The following is a 14,599-nucleotide window of genomic DNA, read 5'->3' on the forward strand; positions in this document are numbered from 1 at the left end:
TTGGATACTACCAGTATTTCAAAATACCAGCAGGGTCACCAGAGTGGACAGGTTTCACCAGAGCCACCAGAATAAGACAGCCTACTAAGGAGGACCTGATGGTCTACTTAGAAAAAAATGGCCAGTGAAAACATTAAGAATAGCAGCAAAACACTGTCTAAGACGGTAAAGGAAAATGAGCCCCTTAGCTGGAAGGCAGCAAAATACAACTAAGGAAAAAAGTAGAGTGGATCTTAACGATGTGGATGGAGTAAAGCTTTTAGGACCTTTGTTTGCTCATGAGGCATGACTCAAAATGAGCATAGTAACAAACATCCATTAATAACTGGCATGTGGAATGTTCAATGTATAAATCTAGGAACACAGGAAGTCATCAAAAATGAACTTGAATAAATAAAGATCAATATTCTAGGTATTAGTGAGCTGAAATGCACTGATACTGGCCATTTTTAATGGAAAATCAAACGGTCTACTATACCAGGAATGACAAATTGAAGAGGAACAGCATCACATTCATTTTCAAAAAGAACATTTCAAGACCTATCCTGAAACACAACTATCTTAGTAATAGAGCAGTACCTATATGCCTACAAGGAACCAATTAATATGACTATTATTCAAATTCATACACCCATCAGTTATGCCAAAGATGAATAGAAGCTTTTACCCAACTCCTGTCATTTGAAATTGATCAAACATGAATCAAGAAGCATTGATAATTACTATTGATTTGAATATGAATAAAGAAGGACCAGTAGTTGGAAAATTACGCCTTGGTTATGGAAATGATGCTGGACACTGCATGGTAGAATTTTGCAAGACCAACAACTAATTTATACCAAATATATTTTTTCAGTAACATAAATGACAACTACACATGCATACCTCACTGGATGGAATACACAGGAAATCAAATCTACTACTACATCTATGGGAAAAGGCAATGGAGAAGCTCACTATCACATTCACAGTAAGGTGACCACAGAACAACTGCTCATATGCAAATCGAATGTGAAGATGCAGAAAATGAAAACAAGTCCAGAGAGGCAAAATATGACCTTAGGTATATCCCACCTAAATTTAGACACTATCCCAATGGTGCACTGAACAGTTAAGCATTGAACAATAATAATCAAAGACCAGAAAAGTTTTGGGAATGACATTATGCATGAAGAAAGTAAAAAATCATTAAAAAGATATGAAAGAAAAAAAAGATCAAAACATTATAAGAAGAGACTCTGAAACTTGCTCTTGAACAAACAGAAGCTAAAACATAAGGAAGAATTAATGAAGAGCTGAAGAGAGATTTCAAAGGGCAGCTGGCAAAGGTAAAATGAAGTATTATAAAGAAATGTTCAAAGACTTGGAGTTAAAAAACCAGAAAGGAAGAACCACTCAACATTTCTCAAGCTAAAAGAACTTCAAAAAATTCAAATCATGAATTACAACACTGAAGGATTTTATGGGCAAAATATTGAACAACACAGGAAGCATCAAAAGAAGACAGAAGGAATACTTATTCACTGTGCCAAAAAGAACTGGTCTATGTTCAACCATTTCAGGTGATAACACGTTACCAAAAACCAAGTTATTTAAACAGAATAAGGGGAAATGAAAGGCTTAAAATCAGAAGAGTTGTTAAAATCAAAATCCTTTCACCACTATTTAATCAATCTACAGGCTGAACAAATAACCTGAGAAGTTGAAGTATATAACATGTGAAGATGAATGCAGCATCAGGATTGAAGGACTTGTGATACACAGATCATAAAACCTTGCTTGCTGAAAGTAAAGAGGACTTAAAGCACTTACAGATGAAGATCAAAGACTGTAGCCTTTTGGATAGATTACACCTCAACACAAAGTTTTTAATAACTGGATCAATAAGCAACAGCATGATAAATGGGGAAAATATTCAAGTTGTCAAGGAATTCATTTTATGTTGACCTCTTGGTTTGGCATTATAGGAACACAGCACTGGACTGCTAACCACAAGGTTGGTGGTTCAAACCTATCAGTGGCTTCTTGGAAACCCTATAAAGAGTTGCTATGAGTCAGAACTGACTCAATGGCACTTAACAACAACAACACAACCAATGCCATGGAAGCAGCAGTCAAGAAACCAAATAAATTGCATTGGAAAAATCTGCTGTAAAAGATTTGAAAAACAAAGATGTCATTTTGAGGACTAAGATGTACCTTCACCCAAGCCACAGTATTTTCAATTGCCTCTTTGCATGGGAAAGCTGGGCAATGCATAAAAGACAGACAAGGAGTTCATGCCTTTGAATTATGGTGTTGGAGAAGAATATTAAATGTCCCATGAATTGCCAGAACAACAAATAAATCTGTACTGGAAGAAGTATAGGCTAAATGCTGCTCAGAAGCAAGAATTGATGAGACTTAATCTCATGTACCTTGGACATGTTATCAGGAAGAACCAGGTCCTGAAGAAGGACATCATGCTTGGATATGTAGTTGTAGTGACCCTATGCACAACAGAACCAAACACTGCCCGGTCTTGGGCCAACCTCACAATTGTTGCCACACTTGAGCCCATCGATGCTGCCATTTTGCCAGTCCATCTGGCTGGGGGTTTTCCTCCACCTTACTAAACACGAAATCCTTCTCCAGTGACTGGTCCCTCCTGACAATATGTCTGAAGTATGACAGACGAAGTTTGGCCATCCTGGTGTCCAAGGAGCACTCTGACTGCACTTCTTCCAACACATGGATGTGTACAGGGTCAGTGAAAAAGGTGAAGAGCCTCAACAAGATGACTTACACAGTGGTTGCAACAATGAGCCAAATGCATAAAAACTGTGAGGATGGTACAGGACTGGGCAGTGTTTTGTTCAGTTGCACATGGGGTTGGATGAGTTGGAACTAACTCTACAGTATCAAACAATAGCACTGTTACCTGTATATATAAAAATGGAGCGTCTCTACTTAGTATGGGGATTGTGATTTAAAGTTCTTTTATTGTCTTACAATGTCTAAGTCATTATTTTAATCCTTCTTTAGTGAGCTCTGGTAGCATAGTGGTTACGAATCGGGCTGCAAACTACAAGGTCAGCAGTTCGAAACTACCAGCTGTTCTGCAGGAGAAAGATGAGGCTTTCTGCTCCTGTAAAGATTTACAGCCTCGGAAACCCTGTACAGGGTTGCTATGAGTCGGAACCGACTCCACGGCACATAACAATAGTTCAAGACCACTAACACATTATTGGAGTTGAACAAGAATGCCATGTTATTTATTGTTGCAGCCCATAATGCTGAGATATTTTTACTTTTATGTGACTTCTAAACACTAAAGGACTTCATTCTGGTAAACATAAACTTTTCTGAAGTACTGAACTGACCTCAAAGCTCAAAAATGATTTCTGAATTGAGTCTAGGGAACTATCAACAATTTTTCAGAAGCTAACAAAGTATGAGAACTAGTATTACAGTGTGGTTCTTGATTTGTATGTCGTTCCTTTTTCCACTTACCATGCTTTAACCTGTGACCTAGTCACAAAAATATATCTATCTCTGCCTCCACCAAACTGCTTACATATATTTTCTTAAGAAAGACCATTCTCATATATTCAATATAATATTGTAATGTCTTTTTTAAAGATTTTATTCTTAATAGTGAACAGTGTGCAATAAATATTTTTACTTTCACTTCCAGAGGAGTCCTGAATATCAGGTTCTGGGGAGGAATAGCCTTTCACCACTTTCTTTTGTTGCCTGGTTGGCTTATGCTTCAGTTTTGGGACACTAACCTGGAAAAAAAAAAGACATGGTACATGAGTTTGTACTATATTTTGTAATTAAAGACCAATGAATGTTGTCAAAACCGCTTGTTCAGGGTACTCAAATAAGAATATATATCTTCCCTCACTTTTCTAATTGCAGTAGTTAGTACTTTCTGTAAAATGTTAAATAGTAATGTATTTTCATCATCCTCTCGTTTCCAACTTTGGGTTTCCAATAATTATTTACTTACTTTTAATAATATCTGGGTATGTATAAAACATATATATACACATTATTTTTAAGAGTATTATGTAAACTTACTGAAAAGTTTAAATACATACACAAGATTTAAAAGTATATCAAACTATGAAATCCAAATTTTGCTTAGAATAATTGACTTTAGATTCTATATTACTAATAGGTTTGCAATTCTGGTAATTAGTCCTAAATTTAAAAACCTAAATGCAAGAGAAAAGACTGAAATCAGAATAGAAAAATATGCATACACTTAGAAAACTGGGAACTAGTGGTCTTAAATCTTTAACTCTATGCTTGCCTGTTTACTGTTCCAAGCAGGAGTTATCTCCAATTACGTTACTTCTTGAGATTACTTTGAAAAATACTACTCATGTGCTTAAAAATAAAATAAAATTACATAGTAACATTTCTATAATACGCAACAAACAGGTAGGATCTGGATTCAGCCAACATTGTGTCCTTCTACTTATAAAATGACATATAAGAAGAATTTTATCTAAGATCAATTACTTGAGAGGGCTACACCAGGCATAAAGCTCTGCCTTCCCCATATTTTTTGGAAATTTTTTGGAGTTGGAATGCCTTACATCCCAAAATAATTTGGGAAAGAGAACAAAACTATTTTATAATCAGGTTTCAAATGATTCAGTATACTTGTGACTTAGAATTGTTGTTGTAGTTAGGTACCATAGACTCAGTACCAACTCATAGCAACTCTATGCACAAGAGAACGAAACACTGCTCAGTCTTGTGCCGAATGCTATGTGCCAATCCATCTGTGCTGGGAGTCTTCCTCTTTTCCTCTGTCTTTCCACTTTACCAAGCATGATGTCCTTCTCCAGGGAAAGGTCTCTCTTGATAATATGTCTGAAGTAGGAGAGACAAAATTTGGCCATCCTGGCTTCTATGGAGCATTCTGGCTGTACTTCTACTAACACAAAATTTTTTTGTTCTTTTATCAAGTCCATGGTACTTTTAATATTCTCCTCCAACACCACAACTCAAATACTTTTTAAAAAAAGAATGCTTTACTGTGAATTATATGATCGTTTACATGGGAGAACATCAGCTTCACATTCATGCTATCGTATATCGTTTCCTTGCCATGGTTACAATCCCCTCCATGCATCATCAACCAAAGGGTATACCCTGCAGGCCTAACCCCTGTCATCAGCACACAGTCCCTTTCCCTCTCTGGGTTCAAAGTCCCCAACTGCTCCATCTCTCCACATCATCATCTCTGCCTCCATCTTGGGCATCATTGCTTCTCTGGGTAGGGTTCTGCTCTCCGCTCTCCTTCCCTGATGGTCCCAGGGAACTCTGCAAAGTTAATCACGCCCCTCCTTTTGTCACAAAGCTTCTACCTTTACATTTCCAACCCTTACAATCAGTCCTGATAATAATTATTCACTATTGTTATCACAAGACACCAATCCGCATTTCTTTTCATCAGCCCTTCCTAGACAGATTGGATACTACACAGTGGAGATTCTACCTTGCTCCATGATGTGTGGATCTAGGCTCCCTCTTGAAAGCTTGTAAGCCAGTCACTTCTTGCCCCTGTAGTTCCCCCATTCTGGGTAGCTAATATACAAGCTGCGCATCCCTGTCCACTCCATGTATGGAGGGGGTGAGAATGATCCTCGCTGAGATTTGTTCCCTCTTTTGAGCTACTGCTTCCATAGGTGTAGGTCAAGTTCATCAAATTGTATTAGATTACTCTTTTTTTCCTCTTTATTCTTCTAGTTGAGCTCTGATCATTCAGTCACTGAAGCCAGGTCAAGTGGGTATTATCTGCAAGTGTGGGTGTTCTTATGCATATGCTCTCTCTTCTAATCAGCTGGATGCTTCACTCTCAACTTTAGTCTTCTGTGGCTATGTTACTGACTCTGGGCCCAAGAGTCACCAGGTCTTGCGATACTGCTGGCCGACCACCTGGGTTCACAGATGTCTATTGAGCATTGTAGGGCTTAGCTCATAGCTTCATTGCTGTTTTTCCCTCACTTCTCCTTATCAGTTACGAACGTGGTCACCAATCAGAGCGTATATTCCTATTGCATCTTGTCTTAGAAAAAGGTTTGCCCTGAGCAGAGACCCAACCACTTGCCTTGATGTCTCCTGACTGAGCCACTTGTTTGTTCTTGTGGTAATCAGTCAGTCTGCTGATATTGTTTTGTATTTTTCCTGTTGGTTTTTCTTTCAAGAAGTATCTTCTGTTCTTCCGGCAGGCTGGTCTGCTTGTTCTTTCAAGTGGAAATTTCCCACCTCTGAAGATTCTGGATGCTGTTCAGGATTCCACCTATAGTCTTATGTAATGCAGAGGTTCCACAGGAAGTCTCCTTCACTGGGCACGTTGTAGCCCCATTTTAGGTATTCCAATCAGTTATAAGCAGAAAACGGACTTACAAGCTTTCTATGGTGATAATTCTGGTTATTCCTTTCTCTCCCTCTCAAGTGTCTATTTTAGAATGGCATGCCAGGGAAACCAAGATTCAAAAGACAGCCAAGCATCTTATTTCCCACCTTTTCCCCATTCCAGCCATGTCTCAATACTTGTATCCCACAGCCCTGTTGTTCCAAGGTTGTACATACATCATTATTTACCTCTGTCCTGCTTCCCCTTCATCCTATCGTATTTCATTTCATTGAAATGATTACAATCCCCTCTATGCAACGTCAAATAACCAAAAGATACACCCCACAGGCCCACCCCCTTGGCTGTCAGCAAACAACTCCTCTCCCTCCCTGAGTCCCATGTTCCCAGCCACTCCATCTGTCCACGTCATCATCTCTGTCTCCATGCCTGACTTCACTGCATCTCTGGGTAGGGTCACGCTTTACGCTCTTCTCGCTTCATGGTCACAGGGACCTCTGTTCCTGGGCTGCAAAATCAATCACTCTTCTCCTTTTGCCAACCGCCCCCCCAAAAAAACCAGAAAAAAAACTGCCTCTACATTTCTGACCCTCATAGTCAGTCCTGATGGCAGTTATTCACTATTGTACAACAAGAGACTTATCCCTAGTTCCTTTCGCCAGCCTGGTCCCAACAGATTGGAAATCATTCAGTGGAGGTTCTGCCTACCCCTGCCCCATCTGGAACTAGGCTCCCTCTTGAAAGCTTGTAAGCCAGTCATTTCTTGCATTTATAGCTCCCTCCCATTTAGGGCCTGGGCAATTTCTAGCCCCCTTTTAGGTATTCCAGTCAGTTATAGGCTGAAGACGCACTTACATGTTTTCTAATGTGATGTTTCTGGCTATTCTTGCCCCCAACCCAAGTGTCTACTTCACAATGTTAGGCAAGGGAAACCAAAATTCAAAAGTCAGCCAAGCATCTTAACATTATTCCTCTCTTTTCCCCTTTCAAACCATGCCTCAATCCCTGTATCCTGAAGCCCTGTTATTCCAAGGTTGTGCATACATCACCATTTACCTCTGTCCCACTTAGCCCATGCGAACCTGCCTAACTGTTCTCCCATCCGCCTTGTTCTTCTTTTCCCCTCCCCCTTCTTGTGAATTGCCAGCACCTCCTCCCCACCAACCCCAGCACCCAGGCTCTCCTGTGTATATTCCCTACCCTGTGCTCTGTCTTTCCCTCCCTCCATCCCCTTCTCTCATCCCATACATTCCAGTGATCAGCAATTATATATATATATATAGTTTGGTTTTCTTTTCCCCCCTTTTGGGTGGGTTCTTTTTCTTAGTCTTTTACAATAATGGTCTTATGCAGTATTTCTCCTTTTGTGACTGGCTAATTTCACTCAGCACAATGTCCTCAAGGTTCATCCATGTTAATAGGTGGCTTGCAGCTAGCTCCCTTGTTGTTCTTCAAGGTAGCATAGTATTCCATTGTGTGTATGTACCACAGTTTGTTTATGGAACTGTCTCCGTCTTTTTGCTATTGTAAATAGTGCTGCTACAATACTATTTATAACATTGTTGTACACATATCTAATCGTGCTATAGCTCATATTTCTTGTGGGTAAATACCAAGTAGAGGAATTGCTGGATCGTAAGGTATTTCTATTTCCAACCTTCTGAGAAAGCGCCATATTGCTTTCCAGAGTAGTTGGACCATTTTGCAGTCACACCAACATTGTAGGAGGGTCCCAGTCTTTCCACATCCTCACCAGCATTTACTGCCCTCTGCTTTTTTGTTTTTATCTTTGCTGTTATTGTTGGTGTGAGATGATATCTCATTGTTTTGATTTGCATCTCTCTGATGGCTAGTGATCGTGAGCATTTCTTCATATGTTTGTTGGCTTCCCAGATCTCCTCCTTGGTGAAGTGTCTGTTCATGTCCTGTGCCCATTTTTTAATTGGGTCATTTATCTTTTTCTTGCATAGATATTGTAGTTTCTTATATATTTTAGAAATGAGTCCCTCATCTGATGTGTCATTGCAAAAGATTTTTTCCCATTCTGTGGGTTCCCTTTTTACTCTTTTGCTGAAGTCTTTTGATGCACATAAGTTTTTAATTTTTAGTATGTCCCACTCATCTATTTTGTCTACTTGTGTTTGTGTAGTTTTCAAAATGTTTGGTAGCCTGTGTATTCCCTGAATTAGTGTCCTCACATTTGTCCCTATTTTTTCATCGATGACCTTTATAATTTTGGGATTCAGTTAGATCTTTGATCCATGCTGAATTCGTTTTTGTATAGGGTGTGAGGAAATACATCAATTTTTACATGGTCTTTCTTATTCACTGTCCAACTTTCAAATGCATATGAGGTTACTGAAAATACCATAGCTTGGGTCAGGTGCACCTTACTCCTCATACTGACATCTTTGCTCTTGAACACTTTAAAAAGGTATTTGTGCAGCAGATTTTCCCAATGCAATATGTTGTTTGATTTCTTGACTGTTGCTTCCATTAGTGTAGATAGTTGAACTGAGCAAAATGAAGTCTCTGACAACTTCATGTTGTTTACTGGTCCAGTGGTGATGATTTTCGTGTTCTTTACGTTGAGGTGCAACCCATACTGAAGGCTGTGGTCTTTGATTTTCATCAATAAATATTTTAAGTCCTCTATGCTTTCAGCAAGCAAGGTTGTATCATCTGCATATCACAGGTTGTTAATGAATCTTCCTCCAATCTTGATTACACTTTCTTCTTCATATAATCCAGCTTCTCAGATTATGCTCAGCATACAGATTGAATAAATATGGTGAAAGAATACAACCCTAGTGCACACTTTTCCTAATATTAAACCATTTAGTGTTCCCTTGTTCTCTTTGAACAACTGCTTCTTGGTTTATGTACAGGTTCCTCATGAACACAATTAAGTGTTCTGGAAAACTCATTCTCCACTATGTTGTCCAGAGTCTGTATGATCCACACAATCAAAAGCCTTTGTGTAGTCAGTAAAGCACAAGTAAATATCTTTCTGGTATTCTCTGCTTTCAGGCAAGATGCATCTGATGTCAGTAATGATATCTCCCTTATTCCATTTCCTTGATTGAATCTGGCTTGAATCTCTGGCAGTTCTCTGTCAAAGTACTGTTGCAGCCATGTTTGAATTACGTTTTGCAAAATTTTACTTGTATGTGATATTAATGATATTGTCCAATGATTTTTGCATTCTGTTGGGTCACCTCTTTTTGGAATGGGCACAAATATGGACGTCTTCCAGTCAATTGACTAGGTAGCTGTCTTCCAAATTTCTTGGCATAGACGAGTGATTACCTCCAATACTGCATCTTCTGTTTGTTTGTTTGTTTATTTATTTATTTATTTATTAGCAATTTTATTTTATTTGCCCAATCCTGATCTTGAGCAAATTACTTAACAAGTCTAGCCTTTGGTTACTACACCTACAAAATGTATTTAATAGTACTGATCCTCATATGGCTAGTAAAAGATTAAAAGATATAAGTAAAAGAATTAACAGATATAAAGCACTTAGACCATTGCTCTATATTTATTTAATCACTGTATGTTAGAATTATCATTGCTACCACTATTACTACATTTCTTACTACAAATGGGTAATAGGACTAATGAGAATTTCTTACCCATCTGTTTAGGATCTTGGACAGAATCTTAGCTCATAATCTACTACTAAGAAGTCCTTGGAATATAGTAATTAAAGATAATTTATTGAGTAAATGACCAAACTAAGTGCATGAACTAATCTAGTAAGGACAATTATTAAAAAGAATTTTCATTTCTAAGCTGACAAAATGAATTTAAACGTTCTAGTATTCTGATATTTTTATAAACCTAATTCTTTGGTGGGGGGAAGAAATGTGACATCTGAAGAGCTAGAAAAAATTAAAAAGAAATAGTACCATAAATATTCAAGTCCTAGAGATATAAAATTTATAACATTTAAAATTCAAGTCTCCCATCTTAGGTGAGATATATTCTTGTTCTACAGAGTGAGTTCCAATTAGAGATTAAAGGAAACTGGTGACAAAGTTGTTTAAAATGACAAAAGTAGTCTAGCAATATACTTAGAGATATACCAAGATGTCTATTCTGTTAGAACTATTAAAGGAAGAAACAAATTTTAATTGTTTGTAGCCAAAGAGTCCGAGGATTAACAAATACATACACTTAATGAATACAGTTATTATTTATTTATTATTTTTATGACATACCATGGGAGTGCGATGTTTCACTTTGGTCTGGACAACACCATCTTTTTCAAACTGTATCATATCATTAAGTGGGTCCCATGGCCGGGTACTACATCAATGAAACACAATACCATTAGTTTAATGATTAACATCGTCGTCATCAAGTGCTGTTGAGTCAGTTATAACTCACAGCAAACTAAAAAACTTTCTATTTTATGTTGGATTTGCATTAATAATTATAAATATTGAACTTTAAGGTTAAGGTTTATCCATATTTAATCTGTTGATCCTTGCCTTATTTTATAGGCTAATTACAATCATGAGTCAAATTTATCATGATTGAAATTTAAAATTTCACAACTGAATAAAAATAAAAGTCTTAAAATGATAATTGTTAAATTGTAAGTAGCAGGCAATGTCAATATATTGTTTGCAATGAAATATTTTAAATTACTTACTCGGCAAACTTGTAATGCCATTCTCCTGTGAGTGGATCGAGTTCAAATAACTTACAGGCCCAATCTTCATTTTTTGTTTTCCGATCTCTGACTGCTTGTCTTTGAGCTTCTTCTAAAACATACTTCTCTTGAGTAGCTTCAGTTTGGTCTTTAGCATTTATGGCTCTAGTTACTCGCTGCCAGAGTCTAAGACATATACAAAAATAAAAGTTATGTTTATTACGTATTTGCCACAATTAAAATGTTGCTTTTCTTCTTCTTTTTTTTAAAGCAACAAATTATCTATAAAATAGGTTTCAATCCCTAGGTAGAAAATAATGTTCACATGTTTTTGACTTAGACAAAGGTTATACTCAGGAAGGAGTCAAGATTAAAACAAAAACCAAAAACTTATACAGAGAGGTTGTTATTGTTTTTAAATGCCATTGAGTCAGTTCTGACTCCTAGTGTCCCTGTACATCCTTGCGGGAGTAGAAAGCATCATCTGTCTTCCAAGGGCCTGACTGGTGGGCTCAAACTGCCAACCTTGTGGTTTGCAGTTCATTGTTTATCGTGCAAAGTCACTTCCATTCTTTAAGTGGGGACTGATTATTTGTCTTGGGAAGAAAAATGTATTACATTTTTTAGCATATGGCAGCAAATGTTTATAAACCAAAATGATAGAAATTCAGTGACGACAGGGCTCAAGAATCTACAGTTTAAATAAGCCTTCCTCTACATCCAATTCTTATGTATACCAAAGTTTAAGATCCATAAAGATTAATTAGTGTAATGTAGTGCTTCTCAGCCCTAGATGAATTTTAAAATCACAATTCATGTTGTTATTTAAACTTAAAAAACAAACAAACTGTTTCCCAGATGGTTCTAATACACAGCTAGTGTTGAGAATCACTGACCTCACAGAAAAGGACACTGAAGTAAAACGACTTCCCTTACTGAAGCTTGATTATTTTCTATACAGGGCTGCTATGAGTTGGAACCAACTCAATGGCACTTAATAACAGCAACAACAAATATAAATATATACAACCTATATCCACCTGTTTAGGAAGACAGCATGTTGAGATTGAATGTGCTAAAGCTTTGGCGTCCAATAGTCTTGGGTTGAATTTTGGGTGTGCCATTTTGCAGCTATTACAATTAAGCGCTGTTGAGTTGTTTTTTACTTATAGAGACACTGTACAGGGTTTCTGAGGAAGAGTTGGTGGATTTGAACCTCGCAGTTAGCAGCCCAGTGCTAATCCTACAGCCAGAAACCAAAAGTCCATTTTGCAGCTGTTGTTCTTAAGTGCTGTCAAGTCAGTTTTGACCCATAGCAACCCTGTATGGGGTTACTGAGGAGTGATTGGATATCTTGAACCACCAACCTTGCAGTTTAAACTGACTTTGTGGTCTAGAGCATTAACCCACTATGTCATACCAGTCTCCCATTTTGCAACTAGTGACCTTAAATTAAACTTGTTTGAGCCTTGTTTTCTTCATCCTTAAACTATGAAAATGATACCCACGACACAAAAACAGTTCATATACCAGGTAAAGCTTAGCTCCAAATGGAGAGCACCAAGAGGCTAGAGCTGAAACAGAATGTTGAGAACAGTCGCATACATATTCTTCCACCTGTGATAACTTCAATTCTGAGTGGAGATTGGAAAGTACACAACGACTGAATTCCCATAGGTGAGAATGGCAATCAAGTGGGAGGACACATTGTTGCTGTTAGGTACCATTGGTCAATACTGACTCATAGCGACCCTATGTACAAGAGAACAAAACACTGCTCGATCCTGGGCCAACCTCACTATTGTTGTTACGCTTGAGTCCATCAATGCTGCCACTTGGCCAATCCATCTCGTTGGGGGTCTTCCTCTTTTGCTCTGACCCTCCACCTTACCAAACACGATATCCTTTCTCCAGTGACTGTTCTCTTCTGACAATATGTCCAAAGTATAGCCATCCTGGCCTCCAAGAAGCACTCTGGCTGTACTTCTTCCAACACAGATCTGTTGGTTCTTTTGGCAGCCCACGACACTGTCAATACTCTCCTTCAACACCGTAACCCAAAAGCATCAATTCTTCTACTGTCATCCTTATTCACTGTTCAGCTTTCGCATGCATATGAGCTTATTGAAAATACCATGGCTTGGGTCAGGCGCACCTAGTCCTCAAGCTGACACCTTTGCTTTTTTCAACACTTTAAATAGGTCTTGTGAAGCAGATTTGCCTAATGCAATGCATCGTTTGATTTCTTGACTGCTGCTTCCATGAGTGTTGACAGTTGACCCAAGAAGAATGAAGTCCTTGACAACTTCAATCTTTTCTCCATTGATAAGAATGCTGTTTATTGGTCCATTCGTGAGGATTTTTCTTGTCTTTACATTGAGATGCAATAAATACCAAGGCAGTGTTCTTTGATCTTTATCAGTAAATATTTTTTAAGTCTTCTTCACTTTCAGCAAGCGAGGTTGTATCATCTGCATATCACAGATTGTTAATGAGTTTTCCTCCAATCCTGATGCCACGTTTTTCTTCATATAACCCAGCTTTTTGGAGTATTTGCTCAGCATACAGGTTGAATAAATATGGTGAAAGAATACAATCCTGCCACAGACCTTTTTTAATTTCAAACTATTCAGTGTTCCCATGTTCTGTTTGAACAACTGCCTCTTGTTCAATGTACCGATTCCTCGGGAGCACAAGTAAGTGTTCAGGAATACTAATACTTCGCAATGTGGTCCACAGATTGTCATGATCCACAAATGAAAACCTTTGCAAGGTCCATAAAACACTGGTAAACATCTTTCTGTTATTCTCTGCTTTCAGCCAAGATCCATTGGACATCAGCAATGACATCCCTCATTCCACATCCTCTTCTGAATCCAATTTGACCCTCTGGAAGTTCTATGTCAATGTATGCTTGCACCATTTCTGTATTACCTTGAGTAAAACTTTACTCACATGGGATATCAAAGAGATTGTCCGATGATTTCCGCATTCCGTTGGGTCCGCTTCTTTGGAATGGGCACAAATGTGGATCTCTTCCAATCAGTCAGCCATATAGCTGTCTTCCAAATTTCCTGGTAGAGATGAGTGAGTGCCTCCAGTGCCGCCTCACTTTCTTGAAAGATTTCAATTTTGATTCCCTCAATTTTGGGAGCCTTGTTCTTTGCCAATTCCTTCAATGCACCTTGGACTTCTTCCTTCAGTATCATTGGCTCTTGATCATATGCTACCTCTTGAAATGGTTGAACATGAACCATGTCCTTTTGGTACAGTGACTCTTTGACAAGCAAAGATGTCAGCTTGAGGACTAAGGTGCACCTGACCCAAGCCATGGTATTTTCAATAACCTCATATGAATATGAAAGCTGGACAGTGAATAAGGAAGACCGTAGAAGAATTGATGCCTTTGAGTTATGGTGTTGGAGGAGAATACTGAAAGTGCCAGGGGCTGCCAAAAGAACCAATGGATCTGTTTTGGAAGAAGTGCAGCCAGAGTGCTCCCTAGAGGCCTAGATGGACAAACTTCGTCTCTCATACTTAGAACATATTTTCAGGAGGGA

General features: G+C 38.2%; 1 protein-coding gene across 1 annotated transcript in view; it reads right to left on the bottom strand.

The window, feature by feature from the left end:
• Positions 1–14,599, bottom strand: part of OSBPL8 (oxysterol binding protein-like 8) — a 208,817-nt gene that overhangs the window by 3,963 nt on the left and 190,255 nt on the right. Inside the window, exons 19-21 of the mRNA XM_006871622.1 lie at positions 11,040–11,225; positions 10,603–10,690; positions 3,665–3,770 (exon numbers count right to left, since the gene is read on the bottom strand). Coding sequence (XP_006871684.1) covers positions 3,665–3,770; positions 10,603–10,690; positions 11,040–11,225 — 380 coding nt within the window. The remainder of the gene's footprint in view (positions 1–3,664; positions 3,771–10,602; positions 10,691–11,039; positions 11,226–14,599) is intronic.

This window comes from Chrysochloris asiatica, unplaced genomic scaffold (genome assembly GCF_000296735.1).
Source record: "Chrysochloris asiatica unplaced genomic scaffold, ChrAsi1.0 scaffold00170, whole genome shotgun sequence".
NCBI lineage: Eukaryota > Metazoa > Chordata > Mammalia > Afrosoricida > Chrysochloridae > Chrysochloris > Chrysochloris asiatica.